Genomic DNA, 27,651 nt, shown 5'->3' with positions numbered 1-27,651 from the left:
TATACATTAACAAAGTGAAATTTTTAAAATGACATATTGTAGGTTAGGGTTTGTGTGAAGCCCCAAAAACAAGTATTCAAATGACCTACCCTTCAAGGTCACTGGACTGCTCACCAGCCATGTATATACAGTACAGAATAAAGTACACAATGTCCTCCTCCTATCCATGGCCATCTCAAGGTTTTCTCCTCTGAGCCCATCTGATTGGCAGGTTGTGTCCCTCCCAAACAGTATATAAGATCAGTACTGTAGCTGCCTCCATGTAGCTTAGCCAGTTACCCTTACTGCAGCTGACTAGACTGCAGTTTCTGTGGAACACTTTGTAGACAAGGAACTATTGGAAGTGTCAAAGAGAGAGTGAACTTGGTAAGACTCAGAAGGTGAAATAGCTGTTAGATGTGAGATTGTTTTGAATTTTTATAGTTCCAAATAGGAAAACTACATTTGTTGTAAATGTTAGCACACTAAGTGGATGAATGTATAGTATAACAAATTGTGTTGTATTAAAGTAAATGGGAAAGGGATCAAATAAGATGTTCTAACAAGTACATTGGAATTATTAGACATTCAATCAGTTGACAATCAGTTTTAAACTGTTAGAAATTGTGTTAAAATGTAATCTCATTACTCCTCAAACAATTGCACTTTTACTATGGAGAACTCAACAGTCATTATTTCATTCGTACTGTCTGCATATGGAAATATAGGACTATTGAAATACTTGTATTTTACTATAATGATTGTGTTGTACATTGCAATAGTGTTTGCTAACACAATGCTTATAGTGGTGATATCCATGGAAAGAAAGCTACACCAGCCCATGTATCTGTTTCTCTGCAGTTTGTTTGTTAATGAATTATATGGCAGTGCAGCTGTTTTGCCTTTCCTCATGGTACAGGTTCTATCAGACACTCATGTGGTGCCTGCTCATTATTGTTATTTACAGATATTTGTTATTTACACTTATTCAATAATTGAATTCTGCAATTTAGCAGCCATGGCATATGACAGGTATGTTTCTATCTGTTATCCTTTGCAGTACCATGTCATTATGACTTCTAATAGAGTGCTCACGATCTTAATACTATCCTGGATTTACTCTTTTATGAACATTACTTTTAGTGTGTATTCTAGTGTAAGTTTACCCAAGTGTGGCAACATTATAGATAAAGTATATTGTAATAACTATTCATTAGTCAAACTGGCCTGTGCAGACACAACAGTAAATAACTACGGTGGAATAGTTGGAACTTTTTTGTCTGTTGCTGTCCCAATGGTCCCCATTTTATTCTCCTACATCAAGATTTTAAGTATTTGCTTAAGGTCTTCAAAAGAGACTAGACAGAAAGCTATCAGCACATGCACACCCCACTTGGTATCTCTGAGCAATTTCTTCTTTGGTTGTTGGTTTGAGATTCTGCAGGGTAGATTTGACATGACTTATGTCCCAGCTGTTCTGCGTATTATTATCTCATTGTACTTCCTGGTGTGCCAACCACTTTTTAACCCTGTACTATATGGATTTAATTTATCAACAATCAAACAACAATGTAAGACTTTTTTCCTCAAGAAATTTGTTATTCAAGGATAATTTTATGTTTAAATTGCATCAAAAGAGATAAGATCTTTCTGTAATTGTAAACCCCTGTGTGAGACCATATACAGTAGCTTGAATATTTCTGTTTAGTTATTAATCTTATCTATGGTGCTTTGTCTACCTTGAGTCTCAAAAAATTATGAATTCAACAAAGGAAAAAAACAATTTAACTTATTTGTGTATTGTATTGATCATCATAGTAGATCTGAGATCAAAATGTGATTGTTTAGGAACCATTTGACTTTTCATTCCAAATGAATTAGGGTAAAGGCTCTTTACAGTTTAATTTGAATGATGACTGTGCAACATATTAGCCATGCTAGCTTCCATTTCACCTCACCATTACTTCTACTGTGAGGATGCACTCCCTTGCATTGCAGCAGTATCCTCCAAAACCCTATTGTACAATAGTTGAGTTAAAGGAGGATCCATTGTTGTGTAAAATGTTTTCTCCAAATACTGTAGCTAGTTAACCATGACTAGTAGTGTGTTGCTATATAGAATGGCACCTTATATCCATGGCTTCAATTATTTCTGGAAATAAAGCGAGACCCTTTTAACTGTAGTTACTGTTCCAAAAGTATATTAACTATAGGATGTCATTGTTAGAAACTGCCAAGCAATGGGAAAAGGTTTTCCTTGGCAGAGTACATTACATATTATCTTAAAGTAGATGCATTGTTTGTACTTACATGAACGCAACTCGGTAAAAACAAAATACATGAATATAATTTTGTCTAGTCTGTATCTGTTGCACACATAGGGTAGGACGACCATCACCTTATTGAGGAGAATAACATGCTTATTGCTGAGAATAGAAGATTTATGTCTCCATGTATACATGATTAAAAGTGAAGACGTATTAGATTGTGCTTAATTGCTGTGAAATTACCAAGTCAATGAAGTAAATAGCTAAGTACAAGGTTGAGACTAAATTAACATATTTATTATAGATCTATAAGATGCAGGTGTCTGATACACTCAAGTTGAGCATCTCAGAAAACTGGATAATGAATACAGGAAATCCAGGGAGTTAAATAGTATCACAATATGGGAGGATATGAGATGATTAGCATAGCCTTCGCAAGCACAGAAATAGGATACTGCATGCAAAATAGCTTTTGTTTAGGTCTTTAGATAGTGCTCCCAGAAATGGCCTTGACGTTCCTTCTATTTTCCGCGTTCAAAGTTTTATGGCATTATAGATTTTGGTAATATTGTGACCTCTGACGTACACCAGTGTTACAGGCCTTTCCTGGTCGCACCTTACACATAACTAACTCATGGCAATACAGGCATCAGAAAACAGCATAATTACTGTTTATCAATGATAAAAGAAACATCATTAATAGATAGGCATATTTCTCTCGTGGACATAAAAAATGGTTATGTGCTCAAGAGCTTAATTTAGCAGGGTATAGATAAAACATTGTTTATAATTATCACAGCATTTCAAACAGTAGAAAAGTTATAGAGTAATCCTTATCTTTAATTATTGTTAACTGATCTGTGGTTTAAGGACAGACCTCTTCAAATGTAACATTAAAAAAAGTATATGCTCTGTGAGGGTTTGTGAGAAGCCCAGATAAAGGATATTGAATTGACCACAGCAATCCTACATGGTCCAGTAAGAGGCTGTCTCAAGGAGTGGCCAGCAACTGACAGACTAACCATCCCAGGCCCACTCAGCACCTAGTACTGTCCCTAACCCCTCAAGGTCAGTGACTGGACCGCTCACCAGCCATGTATATACAGTACAGAATACAGTACACAATGTCCTCCTCCTATCCATGGCCATCTCAAGGTTTCCTCCTCTGAGCCCATCTGATTGGCATGTTGTGTCCCCTCCCAAACAGTATATAAGATCAGTACTGTAGCTGCCTCCATGTAGCTTAGCCAGTTACCCTTACTGCAGCTGACTAGACTGCAGTTTCTGTGGAACACTTTGTAGACAAGGAACTGTTGGACATGTAAAACAGAGAGAGGACTTGGTAAGACTCAGAGGGTAAAATAGCAGTTAGGTGTGAGATGGTTATTAATTTTCATAGTTCCAAATAGGACAACTAGGTTTCTCGTAAATGTTAACACACTAAGCTGAAGAATGTATACTATACTAAATTGAATGGGATATGGATCAAATAAGATTTATAAATCAGTTGACAAAATTTTTTAAACTTTTAGAAATTGTGTTAAAATGTAAGTTCATTGCTTCTTAAACAATTGCACATTTACTATGGAGAACTCAACATTCTTTATTTCATTTGTACTGGCTGCATATGAAAACGTAGGACTACTGAAATACTTGTATTTTACTATAATTAGTCTGTTGTACATTGCAATAGTGTTTGCTAACACAATGCTTATAGTGGTGATATCCATGGAAAGAAAGCTACACCAGCCCATGTATCTGTTTCTCTGCAGTTTGTTTGTTAATGAATTATATGGCAGTGCAGCTGTTTTGCCTTTCCTCATGGTACAGGTTCTATCAGACACTCATGTGGTGCCTGCTCATTATTGTTATTTACAGATTTATGTTATTTACACATATGCATCAATTGAATTCTGCAATTTAGCAGCGATGGCATATGACAGGTATGTTTCTATCTGTTATCCTTTGCAGTACCATGTCATTATGACCTCTAATAGAGTGATCATGATCATAATGCTAGTATGGATTTACTCTTTAATTAAATTCAGCATCACTCTATCTTTAAGTGTAAATTTAACCCTGTGTGGAAACATTTTAGACAAAGTGTATTGTGATAACTATGTTTTAGTCAAACTTGCCTGTTCAGACACAACAGTGAATAACTACTATGGACTATTTGGAACGTTTCTGTCTGTTGTTGTCCCTGTGGTGCCCATTTCCTTCTCCTACATCAAGATTTTAAGTATTTGTTCAAGATCTTCAAAAGAGACTAGACAGAAAGCCCTCCGCACATGCACACCCCACTTGGCTTCTCTGATCAACTTCACCGTTGGCTGTTGGTTTGAGATTTTGCAGAGCAGATTTGACATGACTCATGTTCCAGCTGTTCTGCGTATTATTATCTCATTGTACTTCCTGGTGTGCCAACCACTTTTTAACCCTGTACTTTATGGATTTAATTTGTCAATAATCAAACAACAATGTAAGACTTTGTTCCTAAAGAAATATGCCATTCAAGGATGATTTGATAGGTTTTAATTGAATGAAGGGAGATCTTTGGGACATTTCAAAACACCTATGTGAGATTATTTATACTCTAACTTGAATATTTTTGTTAAGATGTTAATCTTGTCTATGATGCTTAATTTAACTAGATAAAAGAAATCTTAAAATGAAAATTTTATTAAATTCAAGTGTGTGTTCATTTGGAATTTTTTTGAAATTCTTACCTCACAATCTGATTGTTTAAGAACTGTGGTCAATCCCAAATATAAATAAGTGTAAAATGCTCTTTACAGTTCAATTTGAATGATGTCTGTGGAAAATGTTAACCATTGCTTGCTTCCATTTCACTGGTACATTAAAAAGGATGCAATCTAGTTTTGATTAATCAATGTAAAAAAGCTTTGCTTTGAGAAGTTCCTTACAGTCTATCTAAAAGTAGATGCAATGTTTATACTTAGCTGAGCACAAAAGTTTGTAACAATTTTGTTTGTAATTTAGATTATAGCTGGTGTTTACACATCCATAAATAGTAATGTCTGGTCTGTATCTGTTGCACACATTGGGAGAACAGATCATCACTGTATTAAGGAGATTATAATTGAATAGATGAGAATACAAGATTATGTTTCCAAGTATACATTATCAAAGTGACATCTTAAAAAAGACATATTGTAGGTTAGGGTTTGTGTGAAGCCCCAAAAACAAGTATTCAAATGACCTAACACTTCAAGGTCAGTGACTGGACTGCTCACCAGCCATGTATATACAGTAGAGAATACAGTACACAATGTCCTCCTCCTATCCATGGCCATCTCAAGGGGTCTCCTCTGAGCCCGTCAGATTGGCAGGTTGTGTCCCTCCCAAACAGTATATAAGATCAGTACTGTAGCTGCCTCCATGTAGCTTAGCCAGTTACCCTTACTGCAGCTGACTAGACTGCAGTTTCTGTGGAACACTTTGTAGACAAGGAACTATTGGCAGTATAAAACAGAGACAGTACTTGGTAGGACTCAGAGGGTAAAATAGCTGTTAGATGTGAGATGGTTATGACATTTTCTTAGTTCCAAATAGGAAAACTAGGTTTCTTGTAAATGTTAACACTCTAAGCTGAAGTATGTACACTATAGCAAATTGTAATGTATACAAGCAAATGGGATAGGGATCAAATAAGATGTGTTTTAACAAGTAAATTGGAATTATTAGACATTCAGTCAGTTGACAAAAAGTTTTAAACTATTAGAAATTGTGTTAAAATGTAATCCCCTTGCTTCTCAAACAATTGCACATTTACTATGGAGAACTCAACTCTCTTTATTTCATTTGTACTGTCTGCATATGGAAATGTAGGACTATTGAAATACTTGTATTTTACTATAATGATTGTGTTGTACATTGCAATAGTGTTTGCTAACACAATGCTTATAGTGGTGATATCCATGGAAAGAAAGCTACACCAGCCCATGTATCTGTTTCTCTGCAGTTTGTTTGTTAATGAATTATATGGCAGTGCGGCTGTTTTGCCTTTCCTCATGGTACAGGTTCTATCAGATACACATGTGGTGCCTGCTCATTATTGTTATTTACAGATATATATTATTTACACATATGCAATCGTTGAATTCTGCAATTTAGCAGCCATGGCATATGACAGGTATATTTCTATCTGTTATCCTTTGCAGTACCATGTCATTATGACCTCTAATAGAGTGATCATGATCATGATGGTAGTCTGGATCTATTCTTTTATGTATGTAACTTTTCTTATGTATTCAAGTGTAAGTTTACCCAAGTGTGGCAACATTATGGATAAAGTATATTGTAATAACTATTCATTAGTCAGACTGGCCTGTACAGACACAACAGTGAATAACTATGGTGGAATATTTGGAACTTTTCTGTCTGTTGTTGTGCCTGTGATCCCAATTGTATTCTCCTACATCAAGATTTTACGTATTTGTTTAAGATCTTCAAAAGAGACTAAACAGAAAGCCCTCAGCACATGTACACCTCACTTGGCTTCTCTGAGTAATTTTTTCTTTGGTTGTTGGTTTGAGATTCTGCAGGGTAGATTTGACATGACTCATGTCCCAGCTGTTCTGCGTATTATTATCTCATTGTACTTCCTGGTGTGCCAACCACTTTTTAACCCTGTACTATATGGATTTAATTTATCAACAATCAAACAACAATTTAAGACTTTGTTCCTCAAGAAATCTGCTATTCAAGGATGATTTGATATGTTTTCATTGCATCAAAAGAGGTAAGATCTTTCTGTAATTGTAAAACCCTTGTTGGACCATATACAGTAGCTTGAATATTTCTGTTTAGTTGTTAATCTTATCTATGGTGCTTTGTCTAACGTGAGTCCAAAAAAAAATCACTGCAACAAAGGAAAAATACAATTAAACTTATATTTGTGTTGTATTGATCATTATAGTAGATCTGACATCAAAATTTGATTGTTTAGGAACCGTTAAACTATACATTCCAAATGAATTAGGGTAAAAGGCTCTTTACATTTTAATTTGAATGATGACTGTGCAACACATCAGCCATGCTAGCTTCCATTTCACCTCATCATTACTTCTACAGTAAGGATGCACTCCCTTGCATTGCAGCAGTATCCTCCAAAACCCTACTGTACAATAGTTGAATTAAAGGATGATCCATTGTTGTGTAAAATGTTTTCTCCAAATACTGTAGCTAGTTAACAATGACTAGTAGTGTGTTCCTATATACAATGGCACCTTATATCCATGGCTCCACTTATTTCTGGAAATAAAGCGAGACCCTTTTAACTGCAGTTGCTGTTCCAAACGCATGTTAACTATAGGATGTCATCATTAGAAACTGCCAAGCAATGGGAAAAGGTGTTCCTTGGCAGAGCACATTACAATCTATCTGAAAGTAGATGGATTGTTTGTACTTACAAGAACACAACTTGGTAAAAACAAAATACATGAATATAATTATGTCTAGTCTGTATCTGTTCTACATAGGGTAGGACGACCATCACCTTATTGAGGAGAATAAAATGTTTATTGCTGAGAATAGAAGATTATGTCTCCATGTATTCATGATTAAAAGTGAAGACGTATTAGATTGTGCTCTATTGCTTTGAAAGTACCAAGTCAATGAAGTAAATAGCTAAATACAAGGTCGAGACTTAACTAACATATTTATTATAGATCTTTAAGATGCAGGTGTCTGATACACTCAAGTTGAGCATCTCAGAAAACTGGATAATGAGTACAGGAAATCCAGGGAGTTAAATAGTATCACAATATGGGAGGATACGAGACGATTAGCATAGCCTTCGCAAGCACAGAAATAGGACACTGCATGCTATATAGCTTTTGTTAAGGTCTTTACATAGGGCTCCTAGAAATGGCCTTGACGTTCCTTCTATTTTCTGCGTTCAAAGTTTTATGGCATTATAGATTTTGGTAATATTGTGACCTCTGACCTACACTAGTGTTACAGGCAGGGCTGGCGCGAGTACCTTCACTGCCCTAGGCAAAATGGTTCAACAGCACCCCCCCCCCCCCCCCCCCCCCCTCACCGGAGAGACGCCCCCCACTTAGCAACGGCGCCCTCTACTGGTGGTGTGGGACGGTTAATGGACGCACTTCGGTTATTGGCGTCCCCCTCTTCATGGCGCCCTAGGCGGCTGCCTACTTAAGGCCGGTTTATACTTCTGCGTCTCCGTTAACGGACAGACGCACGCACGGAGTCGGACGGAGTCGGACGGACTGGTTGAATTTATACTACTCCGACGGCTCTGCGTGCTGAAAGCAGTTCACAGCCAGAACAGTAGATGACGCTGCACTGCGATGCTAGCTAGGTTATCGAAAGGTCGGAGCAAATTTACAAATGAACCATTTCATCAATAAAATAAGCACATTTTCAGCAACTACACTGTCCATTTCTCGTAACATTTTAATTCAGATGCTGATTTACATGTACTGTTTAGATGAAATAAGAGTTGTAAAAACTTAAAACAATGGCGGTCAAAGGATTCTGTTCTCTTGTTGGTCACGGCAATCCCGCCCCCCACCCCTGACGCAATACGGACCAATCATAGCCAAGGGGTATCCGTAAAAATACGCACGGACAGACGGATAGTCAGGAAAATCAGGAGGCGCACGCAGAGCTGTGCGAGGGCTCTGCGAAGACACGCAGAGGGCGTTTCTTGAAGGAGAGGGCGTTCCCCGTGTGCGTGTGCGTAAAAACGCAGAAGTATAAATCGGCCTTTAGCCTATAGCTACGGCCTTGGTTACAGGCCTTTCCTCGTCGTACCTCATAAAGAAGTAACTTATGGCTATGCAGGCATTAAAAAAAAACAGCATAATGACAGTTTATCAATGATATAAGAAACATAATTAATAGATAGGCATATTTCTCTCTTGGACATAACAAAGGGTTTTGTGCTCATGAGCTTAATATAGGGTTAGGGTTAGGGTTAGGGTTAGGGTTAGGTTTGGGGTTAGGGGTTAGGGGTTAGGGTTAGCCTAACCCTAACCCAGGGTATAGATCAAGCATTATTTATCATATTCAGAGCATTTCAAACAGTATAAAAGTAATAAAGTAATCATTATCTTAAATTCTTGTGAACTGATCAGTGGTTTAATAAGGACAGACCTCTTCAAAAGTTAAATTTTAAATTGATATATTGTAAGTTAGAGTTTGTTAAAATCCCCAATAAAAGGTATTCAAATGACCCACCGCAATCCTACATGGTCCAGAAAGAGGCTCTATCAAGGAGCGGCCAGCGACTGACAGACTAACCATCCCAGGCCCACTCAGCACCTAGTACTGTCCCTAACCCCTCAAGGTCAGTGACTGGACCGCTCACCAGCCATGTATATACAGTACAGAATACAGTACACAATGTCCTCCTCCTATCCATGGCCATCTCAAGGGGTCTCCTCTGAGCCCATCTGATTGGCTGGTTGTGTCCCTCCCAAACAGTATATAAGATCAGTACTGTAGCTGCCTCCATGTAGCTTAGCCAGTTACCCTTACTGCAGCTGACTAGACTGCAGTTTCTGTGGAACTCTTTGCAGACAAGGAACTATTGGCAGTATAAAACAGAGACAGTACTTGGTAGGACTCAGAGGGTAGAATATTAAGTTTGAGGCGGTTATGATAGATACATTTTCTTAGTAGCATATAGGACAACTAAGTTGATTATTGCAAATGTTTATACAATAAGCTGAGGTAGAGGAGGGGATCCCTCACTGAATTGCTCCTTCTAAGTTTTCTTCCATTTGATGTCAAATTAGTTCTCTTGAGAGTTTTTGCTTGTCTTCCTGGTTTAGGTCAATTGAGGGGCAGTTCTATGGGCGTATGTGAAACCCTCTGACATTTCTTGTAAAAAGGCCTATTAAGAAAAACATTTTTATTTTATTTTCAGTATGCACTTACATTTTATACATGCCAAAAGGATAATTATAGAACAAGCTGTATTCTATTGAGTAAATAACAATATTAGACATTCAGTCAGTTGACAACAATTTTTCCACCTCTTTTGAATTTTGTTAGAGTGTAATTTCCTTGTGTTTTAAACAATTGCACATTTACTATGGGGAACTCAACACAGTTGACGTCATTTGTATTGACTGCATATAAAAACGTAGGACTATTGAAATACTTGTATTTTACTATAATGATGGTGTTGTACATTGCAATAGTGTTTGCTAACACAATGCTTATAGTGGTGATATCCATGGAAAGAAAGCTACACCAGCCCATGTATCTGTTTCTCTGCAGTTTGTTTATTAATGAATTATATGGCAGTGCGGCTTTATTTCCTTTCCTCATGGTACAGGTTCTATCTGACACTCATGTTGTGCCTGATTATTGTTGTTATTTACAGATATTTGTTATTTACACGTATGCAGTCATTGAATTCTGCAATTTAGCAGCCATGGCATATGACAGGTATGTTTCTATCTGTTATCCTTTGCAGTACCATGTCATTATGACCTCTAATAGAGTGATCATGATCATAATGCTACTCTGGATATACTCTTTTATGAACATTACTTTTACTATGTATTCAAGTGTAAGTTTGACCAAGTGTGGCAACATCATGGATAAAGTGTATTGTAATAATTATTCATTAGTAAAACTTGCCTGTTCAGACACAACAGTGAATAATTACTATGGACTAATTGGAACTTTTCTGTCTGTTGGTGCCCCCGTAGGACCCATTTTATTCTCCTACATCAAGATTTTAAGTATTTGCTTAAGGTCTTCAAAAGAGACTAAACAGAAAGCCATCAGCACATGCACACCTCACTTGGCTTCTCTGATTAATTTCACCTTTGGTTGTTGCTTTGAGATTCTGCAGAGTAGATTTGACATGACTCATGTCCCAGCTGTTCTGCGTATTATAATCTCATTGTACTTCCTGGTGTGCCAACCACTTTTTAACCCTGTACTATATGGATTGAATTTATCAATAATCAGACAACAATGTAAGATTTTGTTCCTCAAGAAATATGCCATTTAAGGATGATATGATAGTTTTAAATTGAATAAAGGGAGATTTTTGGGACATTTCAAAACATATGTGAGACTATACTGTAACTAGAATATTTATGTTAAATTGTTAATCTTGTCTATGGCGCTTCTTTTAACAACATAAAAAAGGTGAAGATTAAAATAAACATTTTATTGAAGTTATGTATCTTTTTGTTTGGAAAATGTACAAGTTCTTCCCTAGTCTGATTGTTGAAGAACTGTGGTCTATTCCTAATATAAAATCGTAAAAGGCTCTATACAGTTCAATTTGAATGATGACTCTGGAACAGGTTAACCATCTAAAAGTAGATGCAATGTTTATACTTACATGAACACAAAAGTGGGTAACAATTGTATTTGTAATTTAGATTATAGCTGTTGTTTACACATCCATAAATAGTATAGTTTAGTCTGTGTCTGTTGCACATAGGGAGAACAGATCATCACCTTATTGAAGAGATCTAAATGTATATCGCTGAGAATAGAAGATTATGTCTCCAAGTATACATTATTAAAAGTCAGAAATATATATATTTTATGACTTGTAAGTGAGGGTTTGTGAGAAGCCCCAATAAAAGAAAGTCGCTTTGGATAAAGTGTCTGCTAAAATGCATGAATGTAAAAGGTATTCAAATGACCACAGCAACCCTAAATGGTCCAGAAAGAGCCTGTCTCAAGGAGTGGCCAGCGACTGACAGACTAACCATCCCAGGCCCACTCAGCACCTAGTACTGTCCCTAACCCCTCAAGGTCAGTGACTGGACCGCTCACCAGCCATGTATATACAGTACAGAATACAGTACACAATGTCCTCCTCCTATCCATGGCCATCTCAAGGTTTTCTCCTCTTGAGCCCGTCTGATTGGCTGGTTGTGTCCCTCCCAAACAGTATATAAGATCAGTACTGTAGCTGCCTCCATGTAGCTTAGCCAGTTACCCTTACTGCAGCTGACTAGACTGCAGTTTCTGTGGAACACTTTGTAGACAAGGAACTGTTGTAAACCGTGTAAAACAGAGAGTGGACTTGGTAAGACTCAGAGGGTGAAATAGCAGTTAGATGTGAGATGGTTATGACATTTTCTTAGTTCCGAATAGTAAGACTAGGTTTCTTGTAAATGTTAACACACTAAGCAGAAGAATGTATAGTGTACTACATTGAATTGTATACAAGCAAATGGGATATGGATCAAATAAGATGTGTTTTAACAAGTAAATCAGTTGACAAAAAGTTTTAAACTTTTAGAAATTGTGTTAAAATGTAAGTTCATTGCTTCTTAAACAATTGCACATTTACTATGGATAACTCAACACTCTTTAATTCATTTGTACTGTCTGCATATGAAAACATAGGACTATTGAAATACTTGTATTTTACTATAATTAGTATGTTGTACATTGCAATAGTGTTTGCTAACACAATGCTTATAGTGGTGATATCCATGGAAAGAAAGCTACACCAGCCCATGTATCTGTTTCTCTGCAGTTTGTTTGTTAATGAATTATATGGCAGTGCAGCTGTTTTGCCTTTCCTCATGGTACAGGTTCTATCAGATACACATGTGGTGCCTGCTCATTATTGTTATTTACAGATATTTGGAATTTACACTTATGCATCAATTGAATTCTGCAATTTAGCAGCCATGGCATATGACAGGTATGTTTCTATCTGTTATCCTTTGCAGTACCATGTCATTATGACCTCTAATAGAGTGATCATGATCATAATGCTACTCTGGATTTACTCTTTCATTAAATTCAGCATCACTCTATCTCTAAGTATTAGTTTAACTCGGTGTGGAAACATTTTAGACAAAGTGTTTTGTGATAACTATTTATTAGTCAAACTTGCCTGTTCAGACACAACAGTGAATAACTACTATGGACTATTCGGCATTGTTCTGTCTGTTGCAGTCCCTCTGGTGCCCATTTCCTTCTCCTACATCAAGATTTTAAGTATTTGTTCAAGATCTTCAAAAGAGACTAGACAGAAAGCCATCGTCACATGCACACCCCACTTAGCTTCTCTGATCAACTTCACCTTTGGCTGTTGCTTTGAGATTCTGCAGAGCAGATTTGACATGACTCATGTTCCAGCTGTTCTGCGTATTATTATCTCATTGTACTTCCTGGTGTGCCAACCACTTTTTAACCCTGTACTATATGGATTGAATTTGTCAATAATCAAACAACAATGTAAGACTTTGTTCCTAAAGAAATATGCCATTCAAGGATGATTTGACAGGTTTTACTTGAATGAAGGGAGATCTTTGGGACATTTCAAAACACCTATGTGAGACTATATACTGTAGATTGAATATTTCAGTTAGATTGTTAATCTTGTCTATGATGCTTCTTTTAACTAGATAAAAAAAGGTAAAGATTAAAATAAACATTTTATTAAACTCAAGTATTTGTTTTTTTTACAAGTTCTTCCATCACAATCAGATTGTTTAAAAACTGTGGTCTATTCCTAATATAAAAAGTGTAAAAGGCTCTTTACAGTTCAATTTGAATGATGACTGTGAAATAGGTTAACCATTGCTTGCTTCCGTTTGACCTATACATTAAAAGGGATGTGATCCAGCATTGAACAATCGATGTAAAAAAGCTTTGCTTTGAGAAGTTCCTTACAGTCTATCTAAAAGTACATGCAATGTTTATACTAACCTGAACACAAAAGTTTGTAACAGTTTTATTTGTAATTTAGATTATAGCTGGTGTTTACACATCCATAAATAGTAACGTCTGGTCTGTATCTGTTGCACACATTGGGAGAACAGATCATCACTGTATTAAGGAGATTATAATGAAATAGCTGAGAATACAAGATTATGTTTCCAAGTATACATTAACAAAGTGAAATTTTTAAAATGACATATTGTAGGTTAGGGTTTGTGTGAAGCCCCAAAAACAAGTATTCAAATGACCTACCCTTCAAGGTCAGTTACTGGACTGCTCACCAGCCATGTATATACAGTACACAATACAGTACACAATGTCCTCCTCCTATCCATGGCCATCTCAAGGTTTTCTCCTCTGAGCCCGTCAGATTGGCAGGTTGTGTCCCTCCAAAACAGTATATAAGATCAGTACTGTAGCTGCCTCAATGTAGCTTAGCCAGTTACCCTTACTGCAGCTGACTAGACTGCAGTTTCTGTGGAACACTTTGTAGACAAGCAACTATTGGAGGTGTTAAACAGAGAGTGAACTTGGTAAGACTCAGAAGGTGAAATAGCTGTTAGATTTGAGATGGTTATGAATTTTCCTTAGTTCCAAATAGGAAAACTAGGTTTCTTGTAAATGTTAACACTCTAAGCTGAAGTATGTACAGTATAGCAAATTGTACTGTATACAAACAAATGGGATAGGGATCAAATAAGATGTGTTTTAACAAGTAAATTGGAATTATTAGACATTCAGTCAGTTGACAAAAAGTTTTAAACTATTAGAAATTGTGTTAAAATGTAATCCCCTTGCTTCTCAAACAATTGCACTTTTACTATGGAGAACTCAACTCTCTTTATTTCATTTGTACTGTCTGCATATGGAAATGTAGGACTATTGAAATACTTGTATTTTACTATAATGATTGTGTTGTACATTGCAATAGTGTTTGCTAACACAATGCTTATAGTGGTGATATCCATGGAAAGAAAGCTACACCAGCCCATGTATCTGTTTCTCTGCAGTTTGTTTGTTAATGAATTATATGGCAGTGCAGCTGTTTTGCCTTTCCTCATGGTACAGGTTCTATCAGACACACATGTGGTGCCTGCTCAATATTGTTATTTACAGATATATATTATTTACACATATGCAGTCGTTGAATTCTGCAATTTAGCAGCCATGGCATATGACAGGTATGTTTCTATCTGTTATCCTTTGCAGTACCATGTCATTATGACCTCTAATAGACTGATCATGATCATGATGGTAGTCTGGATTTACTCTTTTATGTACATTACTTTTATTATGTATTCAAGTGCAAGTTTACCCAAGTGTGGCAACATTATGGATAAAGTATATTGTACTAACTATTCATTAGTCAAACTGGCCTGTGCAGACACAACAGTTAATAACTATGGTGGAATTTTTGGAACTTTTTTGTCTGTTGCTGTCCCAATCGTCCCTATTTTATTCTCCTACATCAAGATTTTACATATTTGTTTAAGATCTTCAAAGGAGACTAAACAGAAAGCCCTCCGCACATGCACACCCCACTTGGCTTCTCTGAGCAATTTCTTCTTTGGCTGTTGGTTTGAGATTCTGCAGAGCAGATTTGACATGACTCATGTCCCAGCTGTTCTGCGTATTATTATCTCATTGTATTTCATGGTGTGCCAACCACTTTTTAACCCTGTACTATATGGATTGAATTTGTCAATAATCAGACAACATTGTAAAACTTTGTTTTTTACAAAAATATGCCATGCAAGAACAATTTGATATTTTTATTTCAAGAGTTTTTTGTTCATTGTTCACTTTTGTTTCAGATAAATTGAACTCAGAATTCAACATTTAAATGCTTTCTTCTTATGGGAATAGTCTACTACGATTTTTGTTAGGTTTTGCATATGTTCCTTTACCCACTGATGATGTAGCCTACAGTATGAGTCAATTCAAGATTGTGGGACCAATTTAGACTGTGAGACTCAATTTTAAGCAGCATTTACTGTGTTTAATTCATGAAAATATATATTTAACAACAGCAAAAACATGACAGAGTTTTGGGGAAATAAAGGCAAGAATCTGTATGTTTGTACATCTGTGTAGCGAAAATCTTGAGGACCGGGCATCGTCTGAAGTTAAAAATCCAACAATATATTGCTAAGGACCCAGGTGCAGTGTCGCCTGTAAAGGTGTTTGGATGAGCGGTTTGCAACCCCAAAAAGTATCAAGAGGCAATTTTGTAAAAAAAACAAAACAAACAAAACATGACGACTTATTGCTTTAATAGGTTGTATACAGTGTTGGGTAACGTGACTTTTTAAAGTAACTAATTACAGTTACTAGTTACATTCCTTGTAAAGTAACTAGTTAACTTAGTTAGCCTACTTGCTGTAAGGCGTTAAGTTACTTTTGCGTTACATTAAGAAAAGTAAAATGTCAGGCAGTCAAGTCTAGTAGTTAGCTATCTCTACAAGGGCTAGGTTTGAATCTAGGAGCAAAACGAAGCTAAGCTATAGCTAGGTATATGGTAGCAAAATGGTGTTCACTTAAGTACTGAACCAGACTATTTTACTTACTGTAATATAATCCTAAACCGAAACCACTGAACGATACAGCAACACATCACACAAGCTTGAGTTCAATACATTATTTAATATCCCTTACAAAAAATAAGTATACTTTAAGTTCATTTTGTAAGTATACTAAGAATAAAAAGTATACTATTATCATGTTACTTCAAGTATACTAGCAGTGTTATAAATAAGTACATGCTGAGTGTTCTCGACCAAAAGACTAAATTGAGGGAAGTGTTAACTTTATAACAAGGAACTAGTAACGGATTCATTCAATTAAATAAGTAACGGGTTAAGTTACTCGTTATCTAACAAAAGTAGTCAGACTACTGTAACGCGTTACACCCAACACTGGTTGTATAGCAAATTCCATAAACTTGTGTCTATAGGCATTTTGGTCTACGTCCATTGATAACGCCAAAAACGGGAAAAGATTTATATCTAAAGTTAATTCAGATTAGGTTTAGCGCTTATAAATTTACAACCAGCAATAAACACAAATTGGGGACAACCATTTTCAGATTCTATACTCCCTCTGAGATAAGGGTAGTAGCAAAATATGGTTAGTAGCAAAATATGGTTACTAGAGGGAGGTAGAGAGTTGAAGTCCATCATGATGTAGACTCACACGGGATGAAAAGTGCAGAAGAGAAATTAGGAAAACATGGAGAGGAGTAAGACGAGGACACATCTGAAGACAGGAAGATAGTAGACACGCGTAAGGAGATGTAAAGAGGAGATGGGTGAGAGGCAGATGGGGGAGGGGCAGAGGCATGTTTGCCTGCTGTTTCTGTTAGGCTACTTCCTATCGTGTTCTCATGTCAGTTTAGATTGAAAAGGCGAAAAATTGATCAAACACAATGGTAAGAAATCGCTAATCTCTGAAAATAGCATGAAATCCTGCTAATCTTTATAACTTTTTCAGAATTTCTATTAAAAAAAAAACTGAATTGAAAAAGTAAAGGGTGTGGAAGTAGGCCACAGATTATTAGAATAATATGACGTATATCTGAGATTTTCCAGTACAATTCTGAAATTATTAAGATTTCATGCTATTTTCAGAGATGGGCAATTTTCTATGATTAGCAAAGTTGTCATGATATTTTCTAAGATTATAAATTTGTTTGCATAAAAAAAACGTAATTGAAAAAGTAAAGGGTGTGGAAGTAGGCCACAGATTATTAGAATAATCTGTTAATAATCTTATTAGTATCTGAGATTTTTCAGTACAATTCTGAAAAAGTGATTAAGATTAGCAAGGATTTCATGGTATTTTGAGAGATTAGCAATTTTCTATCATTCTGTTTAAAACTTAATTGAAAATGTAAAGGGTGTGGAAGTAGACCCGACTATATTTGAATAATCTGTTGTATATTTGAGATTTCTTAGCTCATGCCAGGTGTAGAGTGTAGCTGAGCAAAAATAATAGAGCCCATCTGCTTGCCTGTATGACTGTGCTATTTCAGGCACGTTGCAGAGCTGTCCTGCTCTTGTTGGTCATTATTACCCTGGGTACCTAGTGCAAGTGAAGGTACTGTAGCACAGATAAACGCAGTACATGCCCTCATACTCTGTTCTGCAGGCGGAACGCCATTTTGTACTACCAGCGATGAGCTCACACACAGCCACAGTTTGACAGCAACAGAGAGGGATATGAAGCATGATAGACAACATACAACATATTTTATTCAACACTGAACATACACATGACTGTGTCTTTGTAAATACTGTTTAACATCAGCAATTGTGTTCATTTACTGCAAGTAAAACATTGACAAATATGACAAAAAGAACAATAACACATTTGGGATCAAGGATCTATAAATATTGAGTGATGATTTGTTGTTTGTGCATTAGTTGTTAAGTATCAACTGTGTATTGCAATGTGTGTACAGAATAGAAACAACAGACACTAAACACTAAAAACAAAACGATCATGAGGATGGCTACAGACGTAAAATAGACAGTTTTAGCCATTTCAACACCAAACTACTCTGAGGGCTTAACTTAAACTATTTAAGGTTATTTCACAAAAAGCCATAGAAATATCTGTGCATTCTCACACATATTGTCTTGACATCTGCTTCTAATTCACACATCAGCACAAATGAGATTACAAAAAGAGCTCTCTAGGTGTGAGGACATTGCTAGGTGGGCCTTCTACCAGCCTGGCAACCACTAAGACGTACGCCATTCTGTGTCAACAATAAAACTGTTAAATAAGTAGTTGGTTATTTATTGTGTGCAATCCTTCCCACCTTTCCACTACACACAGTCCTCCTGACAAATATGGTCTCCATTGATAAGGCTAAAGTTAGCTAGTGAAGGATTGGCTCTCTTGATAGAGGTCACCATGGTCACTCTGGTTTCCTGGCTGTGTAATCTGACTGGCCATTGGCAGCAGAGCAGCTGCTTGTTGAACTGCTTGTGAAAGCTGCTACTGAGAAAGTAGAGGGCGAACGGGTTGACGCAGGAGTTAGTGAAGGCCAGGACGCGGGAACAGACACTGGCAATGAAGTGGGCCAACGATGTGTCCACCTGAATGTAAAACGGAGAGAAACTCTATTGATTTTGTACAACTCTGCAGGTTCCATTTCTTCACATGTAGGCCTACCTTTACTATTAGCTTTACAGTGTGTAATGTGTTATAGGTTTGGATTCAGTTTTTTTAGCTATGGATTTTTGCAGTTTAGAATTCGCTTTAAAGTTCTTTTAAAACCTTGAGGATGTTTTAATGTGACCAAGCATATCCAGCTGAAGACTCTACATGTGTACATTTCACATTTACAGTTCTGGAGAGACGCAGACCGTTTTACAGTGGTTACACTGTACAACAAGACAGTGCAACAGCAACATCTAGTATGCAAAAGTTCACTTCTGCAGATTGTACCTGGCCATAGTGGTAGGAGCGATACAGGTAGAGGACGTGACTGGGGAGCCAACAGATGGCAAACAGACCCACAAACACCAGAACCATCTTGGCCAAACGCTTCCTAGAATCGATCTGAAGGGAGGAGGTGGGAGAAGGATGGAGGAACAGTTAGCTATTCAGTCGATTCTGTCATTCAGAGCTGGCCCGGGTATCTACAGGACATGCGCACAAACATATCAGATTGTACCGACAAAACACCCAATGCTTCTCTTTCATTTGACTCAGACACATTAAGACACACACCACATGCTGAAAGTTGTCCCTGACCTGCCTCTTGATGTGTGAGCATCCTTCCATTGGCATGTTGGACACACTCCTAACCAAGCTTCGGGCGATGAAGAAGTAGTACACAGAGATGATCAGCAGCGGGATGACATAGAAGATCAGGAAGGTAGCCATGGAGTGGATCTTAGGGTGCGGTTCCCCCTCGTGTGGGTAGGGTGCGCAGGTGACCAAGGTCTCGTTGGTCTGGCTGACCGAAAAGGTGTGAAGGTCAGAGAACACGGCCTCGGGGATAGCTAGGGTCAGGGAGAAGAGCCAGATAGCTGCTGCCCGCAAGCAGATCTTAGAGGGTCCGGTCGTCTGGTGGTCCATGGGTTTGACAACTGCTCTGTATCTATGAGGAGAAGAAGACGCCGGTTTAGAAAGTGTGGAAACACACTATCTGGGTAGTCACTGAATAACAGTGGGTGGTCACTGTTATTCCATTGCAACCGTCAGTGGGATTCGACTACCTTCATTTCCTTTTTTTTTATCCATCTGACAATCTATCCTTCATCCATGAGTGAAGAAACAGAATACTTTATGCTTAAACTCTCTTGTGGAAACTGTATATCAGCATGTTTATTTGATGCTCTAGCTTGAAAGAAAGTGGTTGATCTATAATCCAAACAGCCAAAGAAATCAATCAATCAAAGTGTTTGATCTGCTTCATAATTATATAGAAAAAGATCCAAAGATCCTTGACATTCATATGATATAATCACCAATATGATATAAGATGGAAGGAATGTCAAGGAAAAAGAGACATGGATCCTTTCTTGTTATGTTAAGTATTTTAATGTCAAATCCAGCTTTGGTTTTTTTGAAGTCTATTGATATCATACAAGATAAAATATATAAAAATCTACTGATGTAAAAGACCCATAGGCTTTCTGCCAAGTGAGAGTGAAGGAATCAGAAACACCCAGCCATGCTCTGTTTTCTAAAGGTCCAAGGAAGACAAGGCCAACCACACCTGACATGGGTGACTAAACAGTCCTGGAAGGTACTTAAAATAAAAGAAGCTTAAATTAAAAGAACATGACCTGAACATTTATTGAATTACTAAATATAAAGACTAAAAATCTGCTATCCTACTCAGTGCTCAATGGGTGTCAAGAAGCTTTGTAAACCACAAACTGAGTATAGAAGAAATAATCACCCTAATATTAAACTAGTTTGTATGTATTTTGCTTTTTATTATTGTTATTTGACACAACGACCTTCGATTAAGTCAAGGCTATATGTTCAGCCAGCTGGTTTGGCAGTTGTATCGGACTAGGCCATATCAATCAACTTGGACATATCAATCAACACGTGCAAGTGATGGAATCCTAACCGATCCGCAGAGAGAGCGGTAAGAGTGAACACAGAGACTCCCACGGAGGTTAGTTGGATGAAAGGAATGAGTTTGCATCCCACGCGACCAAATAGCCACTCGTCTGCGATGTAACGGCTGGCGTCCACAGGAGCGCACGTCACCAGTAGCAAAATATCACCCAGAGCGAGGCTGGATATGAATAAGTTTGGCACAGTCCTCATGGACTTGACAGTTATAAAAGTCTTCATCAAAGTGACATTTCCGATAAGTCCAATGATGATCATGATTCCATAGACCGCGGCAATGGCGATACCGGGTACCCGAATGTGGTGATCCAGATCTCCTGCGTTGTTGCCGGGTACTGCCGTTGCATTAAACATTCGTAGGCTACAGTAAAGGAAGTCGTCCTTTGACAGTTGAATGGCGAAAAAAAAAACTCCAACAACAAATCTATTTTAAAAAAAATACGTGCAGGCCTGCCAGGAAATTTAATTGCGGCTATGCAGAACTTCATACATGGAATCATAAAAGACTGTCTTAACCTACAAGCCCGTGTGAGATAGGGCTATACGACACCTTTATAAGACAAGTGGGGCTGTGCGTCACGAGCATGAGCACCCAATAGCACGATGTCCCCCACTCCTTGTGCCCCAAGCCAGCACTAGGGCACTTTTTCAGTAAACAAAAACTGTAACTTTAGTCAAAGTTCTTATTCTCAACAATGGGAATAGTCTCAAACGTGTGCCATGTCACCACTTTCAACCTTAAATTAAATTGTTTGAAATTCACTCAGTAGCCTACAATTTAGCAAATTAAGAAAACATGAAACATTTAAATGTTGCTTTTAAACAACAGGTGAAATTAAAGGGGTCCTGGTATCTCTTTGCTTACTGGAAAGAATACTTGAACTCATGGGAATCAGCTTCTGAAAAGGAAACATTTTGATCATGTTTAACATCCACACACACATTTTCCTGAAATATTGGCATGATAAGTGTGTTATGAATGTGAATCAACTGTAGGTCTGGAAAATCAAAGATGACACAACATTATAGATTGTGTGTGTGTGTGTGTGTGTGTGTGGGGGGGGGGGTTAATTCCATGTTACATCTACTTTGCCTTTACCATCTCTGAGACATGCCTTTTGAAGTGAATGTCGTTCATGATTACACAGAGGCTGAGACAATGTTTACCCTGAGACCCTTATCTGTTGACATTGTGAACAAAGCGTCAACTTACGGAAAGGTTATTGTAATGTTCTTAAAACATGATAACCTTTAATGGCCTTAACCTACGGGAATAATGAAGCAAGTAATCAAGCATCAGACTATAAGATTATGCTGGTTTGGTCAATTAAGGCTTAATAATGTGCATTTGTGTGCGTGTGTGTAAAAGGTTTATTTAGAAAGCTGATTTTGCTCAGACTCAATCAGATGACAGGTCATCACAACTAAAACATTTAACTACTCTTCACCTTCAACCAATCACACTATAAGGAGTTGGTTAGTCGTCTGATCATGAAAATACTTCTGTGATATCAGACTTAACATAGGCCTACAATGTAAACTTAAAAGTAAAGTGGCTTGGCTTGTAGAAAAGGATTTTGGCCTTTATGGCTGGTATTATCTGGTGGGTAGGTCTATGCTGCTACACATCAGCAAATTGGCTTCCAATGTTGTGTGGTTTTGCAATTAAACACAAGAAGCAGCGAACGAATCAATTGATTTCAGACATAAGGTCATGGTGTAGATTACACAAAATGGGACTGATTTTCTCTGTATAAGATAACCTTTGTTTCGTATTTTTTATATCTCACATGACATTCAAGACTTCCGCTGTCTTCACTGAGAACAAAGGAGCAAGAACCAAACGGAACATTATCCAAGACATTTCAGGTGAAGAGTTACCCTAGCAACTACCACTACTACTACTAGGCTAATACTTCTACGGATATTCTGCAGTGGTTAAGTGTGTATGACTAGAAACGTAATAATGAGGTTAGCCATGTAGGGGTTATAGTGTAAAGTAGAGAATAAACTGAATGAAGATTCAACCATTATGGTGGTCAGGTAAAGTGGTGTTTTCGCGCCACATATTCTGTCAAACACCAAAACGCAGTTGCTTTTATTGTATCTCCAACTTTGACATTCTGTTAACTAGCTAGCTGCAGCAACATCAGCAGTGTCTACCTCAGTTTGGTAGTTGATGTTACACAGCTAAAGATTATGGACTGGTGGGGAGGCCGCGAAGTAGGCTAAACGTCACAATTCCAGAAGAAATTGCACCTTTCTCTTTGTTCTGAATGGTCTGTCACATGCATGTAAATAGTCTTTTTTCTGTGTTTCTCTCTGTCCGTTTAAATACATGTAGGCTATATTTCAATTTTAAATAAATGAATTCAAAACCAACAAATTCGGTTGTGTTTAAATTTCAATATTAAGTATTCACGCGTGTGAACATTTCACATGTGAATGTGATTTCATGTGTCTTATGCGAGCATTTCACTTATGTGGATGGGAGTTTTCTGTAGTATGAATGTGTGTGAACGTTTCATATGTGAATGTGTATGTTTCATATGTGTTTGTGTAACGACAGTCTGAATCCTTTACCAAACAGCCCCTCATATTCAGCCGAGGCGACATTGTCTTCAGTACCATGGACAGCTGTCTGTAGACCGCGCCAGTCCTTGTGCGTAAGATTATAGAATTAGTCTACATCACCATCTACTGGTATACTAAAGTATTGTTGGGGGCGAATCATGAACTGAAAAGTTAAAATCATCAAAATAGTAAGACCTATTACTTAATCATGTTAGATTTCGTTATGTGGTTTCCAATAAATCTGGGTTATTTTTGTCTCCTGCATCATGAGAACATGTTATCCAAGTTATTATCCACCTATATTTCAGTGTGGTTTGGGTGGAGCTCCCAGGCTGAACTTGCTACTGACATTTCAGCCTTTTTACCGGGTCTTTGATGCTTTCCATCCATCATGTGATTCTACATTGCCTATTATTTCCGGGTTTCAGACGAGGCTGTCAGCCTTGCAGTGTGTGTGTTATATAGGCAATTTGCTTTCATTCACGATTTATTTTTCCATTTAAAGACCGCCAAAACCAATCTCTTAGCCTTAGTTAATCTCTCGATCGGTAATGGAAAACGCTCGTTGTTTTTCAAACCGTTTTGCCGACTACGAGGGTGCGCTTCTCGCAGGTCAGGGAATCGAGACAGTGGTACCCGCTGTCATAGCGACCATAGATCAAATATTGAAGAAGGTTGATTTAAATGCATGTGATGGAGGGCTGTACGATGGTCCAGCGGGAGTGGCGTACATGCTCTACCACGTCTCCGAATGCCCTCTGTTCTCAAAGCAAAGAGAGAATTATCTCAAGACAGCCAAGCAGATCGTTGACGTATCTGTGAGGTACGTGGATGTGGAGCCAGACCAAAATATGCGTGCCGCCTTTCTCCTCGGCGGAGCAGGTATCTATGCTGTGGCCGCGATGGTCTACAAAGCCTTGGGGTTGTCAGACTTTGTCAAGCCGCTGACAAAATTTCGTAATCTGTGGAAGGTGTGCGCGCCCGTCAGCTTCATGGAGTGTGGCTCAGATGAGCTTTTTGTAGGCCGCGCGGGTTACCTTTGCGCTGCCCTCGTGCTCAAACAGAAGTTGGCGATAGAGGTGAGCTGCCTGTGTATAAAACACACACATAGCACACACTCAATATTCTTTTATTTAAAAGAATAAGCCAAAAATAAAACAGCATAAACGTCTCAGCATCAAATATAACATGAAATCTAATTTGACAGATTCTTAGCATGGATCAAATCAAGGCCATATGCCAAGCCATCATTGAGTCAGGAAAACAGTATGCCAGAAGGAGAAGAAAGCCCTTTCCTCTCATGTTTACCTACTACGGCACCGAATACCTCGGTAAGACAGTCTTATCTGAACAGTATAAACCTCTTGGACAATGCAGACATTAGGAAAATACATTTAAAAAATGTGTGTTTCAGCATTTTTGCTTTATTGTGATGGGGACAGTTTAGAGGGAGAGAACCTGTAGGAAATGGCCTGAAGAAAATGAGTAAAAGTAAGCTTAAAACAATAACTAGAAAATAGAAAAATGAAGGGGACACCATAGGGGATGGGGGAAGCGGCCATAACTGTGTTGGTTGTAATGTTTGAAGCTTTGAAACTTTGCTCTCCCTTGTTATCCCCATGATGAAGAACACAGCTGAAGATCCTCAGTAACCTTTACACCAACACACAGTCCATAGTAAGCACAGCACAACCCTGGGTGACACTTGCATGGATGCAGAACCAGCATGGATATTATAGGGTTTCAATTCAAAACATTTCATCGATTCAGTGCATACCTGCAGGTACTGAAAACAAGCACACACACACACGGCACAACCGCATGCCCCTTCTTCGAGGAACCTGTTTGTGTTTGTAGCATCTTTCCCCAGAGGTATATCCAACTGTAAAAGATATTCGATACAAAACTTGTAAATACGATCCCCTCCACCTCAGCCCGCTGACCACAGCCTGTCTGTCTGCCCAGCAGCACGCCCCATTCTGCATGTGTCCAGACAGGACAGAGAAAGGCCCTGATCTGCCTGCTGTCTCTAATGGAATCGTGTGTGTGTGTGTGTCTGTGTGTGTGTGTGTGCGTGTGTGTGTGAAATAACTGCCGGATCACCAATACTGTAGGGATTAGATAATCCGACTTTAACCCAGACAAACTGTCACTTTACATGTAAAACACTGCACTGCATGCTGGGATTGAGAGCATATCAGGATTTTGTAAATGGTCCAAATAGCATTTAGGTTTATATTGTGGATAACTGACATCTTGAATTCATACTTTCTACACAAGACGTCTATACAGTCAGCATGTCACTCTTCTTTGTTGGCTGGAGGTAGGTCAACCTACTGTGTCTGTGAGAACACTTGTTATTGTCTTTTATGTTATCTCGGTCTGTGTATTTATTTTGAACCCCAGGTGCAGCCCACGGGCTGTCATCGGTGCTTCAGATGCTGCTGTCCTACCAGGAGGTGCTTAGCGGAGTCGAGAGAGACCTAGTGTGGCACAGTGTGAACTTCCTCATGAACCAGGAGCAAAACTGTAACTGGCCGGCCGAGCTGGGCGCTATGATAAAGAGGGAGAACGAACTGGTGCACTGGTGCCATGGGGCTCCTGGTACACACACACACGCATAAACAAACTCAGTATTTTCCTCCTAACGGTTGCCTTTACCCAAACCTAAACAATCTACTGCTCCTGCTTTCTCCCTTCCTCAGGTATTGCATACCTGTTTGCCAAGGCCTACCTGATAAACAACAAGCCCCAGTATCTGGACACGTGCATCCGCTGTGGAGAGCTGGTCTGGGAGAAGGGGCTGCTGAAGAAGGGGCCTGGTATCTGCCACGGAGTGGCCGGCAGTGCCTACGTCTTCCTCCTCCTCTACCGCCTCACAGGAAACAGGAAGTACATCTACCGAGCACAAAGGCAGGGAAATGATTCTGGTCATACACATGCTCTCACCTGGTTCTTCCCCCTGTTCTTCTTCAGGTCATTTGAGCGGGTTTGAACATGTTGGCTTCTCTCTCCCTCAGGTTTGCAGAGTTCCTGTTCACGGAGGAGTTCAAGGCAGGTTCCAGCTCGGTAACCAGTATTTACAGTCTCTTTGAGGGCCTCTCGGGCACTGTGTGCTTCCTGGTAGATATCCTCCAGCCTGACCAGGCAGAGTTCCCACTTTTTAGTATCTTTGTGTGAAGCCCCACTGAGTCATGGCTCCTGTTTCAATATATATCAATGGTTTGCTCAGTCAAGTTTGGAAGAAAAGTTAGAAGCAATCACTTTCAGGCTTTATTACACTTTGCATGTGTTTCACTTTGGTTACTATTCTTGTGAAATGGTTAGGTAGTCAAATTAAATATTTATATTGTAGATATTTGTATTGTTAGTACAGAGTGGTTGTACATTTCTAACTTAAAAATGGTTATATTCTGTTAAAAAAAGACATGCACACAAACACCACACCGTTAATGAAATATGTTAGAAAATAACTCAAATAACAGCCACAAAATGCCCTTTACCGCCTCCACAGCCTAGTCTGGCTCGAACTAGAAATATACACTATAGAGCATCAGCCCCAATCCTTTCTTTAAGCCTGTCTCTTTTATACAGACTGGGGAGGTTGATTAAAATGCACAGTTTATTTGGACCTGCAATATTTGAACTTGCCTTTGCTAGCTTGAATGTATTGTGTATTGTAGGCAACTTCAAAGTACATCACACTGTGTATTGGGTTTCTGAAGAAAACCTTTAAATCAAAATTGCAGTTGCTTTTGAGATTAAGCAACCCTGTTAAATGCACAGTATATGCCATTTGGTCTTGATTTTATTATTTATTGTTATAGTCTATTGCATGGTCAATTCTAATGTGCAGTTGATTCACAATCATTTAGAAATGTAGTACTATTAAACTATTCCAAAATGTAATTTGTTTTGTTATTTAATGTTTTATCTGTCAGGCTATTGAATGTTGTACTTCTGTCGATCAATTTCTTATTTCTTGGTAGTTAGTCTACTACATCCAATCAGCGCT

At 38.2% G+C, this 27,651-nt stretch overlaps 8 protein-coding genes across 8 annotated transcripts; 7 read left to right on the top strand and 1 right to left on the bottom strand.

Annotated features, from left to right (window-relative positions):
- Nucleotides 1-652: 652 nt before the first annotated feature.
- LOC146233734 (olfactory receptor 10A6-like) lies at nucleotides 653-1,591 on the top strand. The gene has a single exon (XM_084688951.1). It carries the CDS (start codon nucleotides 653-655, stop codon nucleotides 1,589-1,591), a length of 939 nt encoding a protein of 312 aa, XP_084545077.1.
- A 2,239-nt stretch (nucleotides 1,592-3,830) lies between these two features.
- LOC146233733 (olfactory receptor 10A3-like) lies at nucleotides 3,831-4,769 on the top strand. Its single transcript, XM_084688937.1, has one exon. It carries the CDS (start codon nucleotides 3,831-3,833, stop codon nucleotides 4,767-4,769), a length of 939 nt encoding a protein of 312 aa, XP_084545063.1.
- Nucleotides 4,770-6,043: 1,274 nt separating this feature from the next.
- LOC146233732 (olfactory receptor 10A6-like) lies at nucleotides 6,044-7,007 on the top strand. Its single transcript, XM_084689115.1, has one exon. It carries the CDS (start codon nucleotides 6,044-6,046, stop codon nucleotides 6,980-6,982), a length of 939 nt encoding a protein of 312 aa, XP_084545241.1. The 3' UTR covers nucleotides 6,983-7,007.
- Nucleotides 7,008-10,335: 3,328 nt separating this feature from the next.
- On the top strand, nucleotides 10,336-11,268 carry LOC146233731 (olfactory receptor 10A3-like). The gene has a single exon (XM_084688994.1). The coding sequence runs from the start codon at nucleotides 10,336-10,338 to the stop codon at nucleotides 11,266-11,268; it is 933 nt and encodes a 310-aa protein (XP_084545120.1).
- A 1,306-nt stretch (nucleotides 11,269-12,574) lies between these two features.
- On the top strand, nucleotides 12,575-13,513 carry LOC146233730 (olfactory receptor 10A3-like). The gene has a single exon (XM_084688889.1). It carries the CDS (start codon nucleotides 12,575-12,577, stop codon nucleotides 13,511-13,513), a length of 939 nt encoding a protein of 312 aa, XP_084545015.1.
- Nucleotides 13,514-14,780: 1,267 nt separating this feature from the next.
- Nucleotides 14,781-15,725, top strand: LOC146233729 (olfactory receptor 10A6-like). Its single transcript, XM_084688460.1, has one exon. It carries the CDS (start codon nucleotides 14,781-14,783, stop codon nucleotides 15,723-15,725), a length of 945 nt encoding a protein of 314 aa, XP_084544586.1.
- Nucleotides 15,726-18,787: 3,062 nt separating this feature from the next.
- On the bottom strand, nucleotides 18,788-21,416 carry LOC146233728 (gastrin-releasing peptide receptor-like). Its single transcript, XM_084688459.1, has 4 exons — nucleotides 21,055-21,416; nucleotides 19,722-20,070; nucleotides 19,413-19,526; nucleotides 18,788-19,060 (listed from the first exon to the last, which is right to left on the bottom strand). Exons 1-4 carry the CDS (start codon nucleotides 21,414-21,416, stop codon nucleotides 18,788-18,790), a joined length of 1,098 nt encoding a protein of 365 aa, XP_084544585.1.
- Nucleotides 21,417-24,100: 2,684 nt separating this feature from the next.
- Nucleotides 24,101-27,497, top strand: LOC146233727 (lanC-like protein 3). Its single transcript, XM_084689441.1, has 5 exons — nucleotides 24,101-24,715; nucleotides 24,844-24,967; nucleotides 26,043-26,240; nucleotides 26,342-26,549; nucleotides 26,657-27,497. The coding sequence occupies exons 1-5, from the start codon at nucleotides 24,188-24,190 to the stop codon at nucleotides 26,814-26,816; spliced, it is 1,218 nt and encodes a 405-aa protein (XP_084545567.1). The 5' UTR covers nucleotides 24,101-24,187; the 3' UTR covers nucleotides 26,817-27,497.
- Nucleotides 27,498-27,651: the final 154 nt, after the last annotated feature.

Source organism: Hypomesus nipponensis, chromosome 23 (genome assembly GCF_054491055.1).
Source record: "Hypomesus nipponensis isolate SF chromosome 23, ASM5449105v1, whole genome shotgun sequence".
Taxonomy (NCBI): Eukaryota; Metazoa; Chordata; class Actinopteri; order Osmeriformes; family Osmeridae; genus Hypomesus; species Hypomesus nipponensis.
The sequence above is the reverse complement of the archived record's forward strand: the minus strand, read 5'-3'. Positions and strand labels throughout refer to the sequence as shown.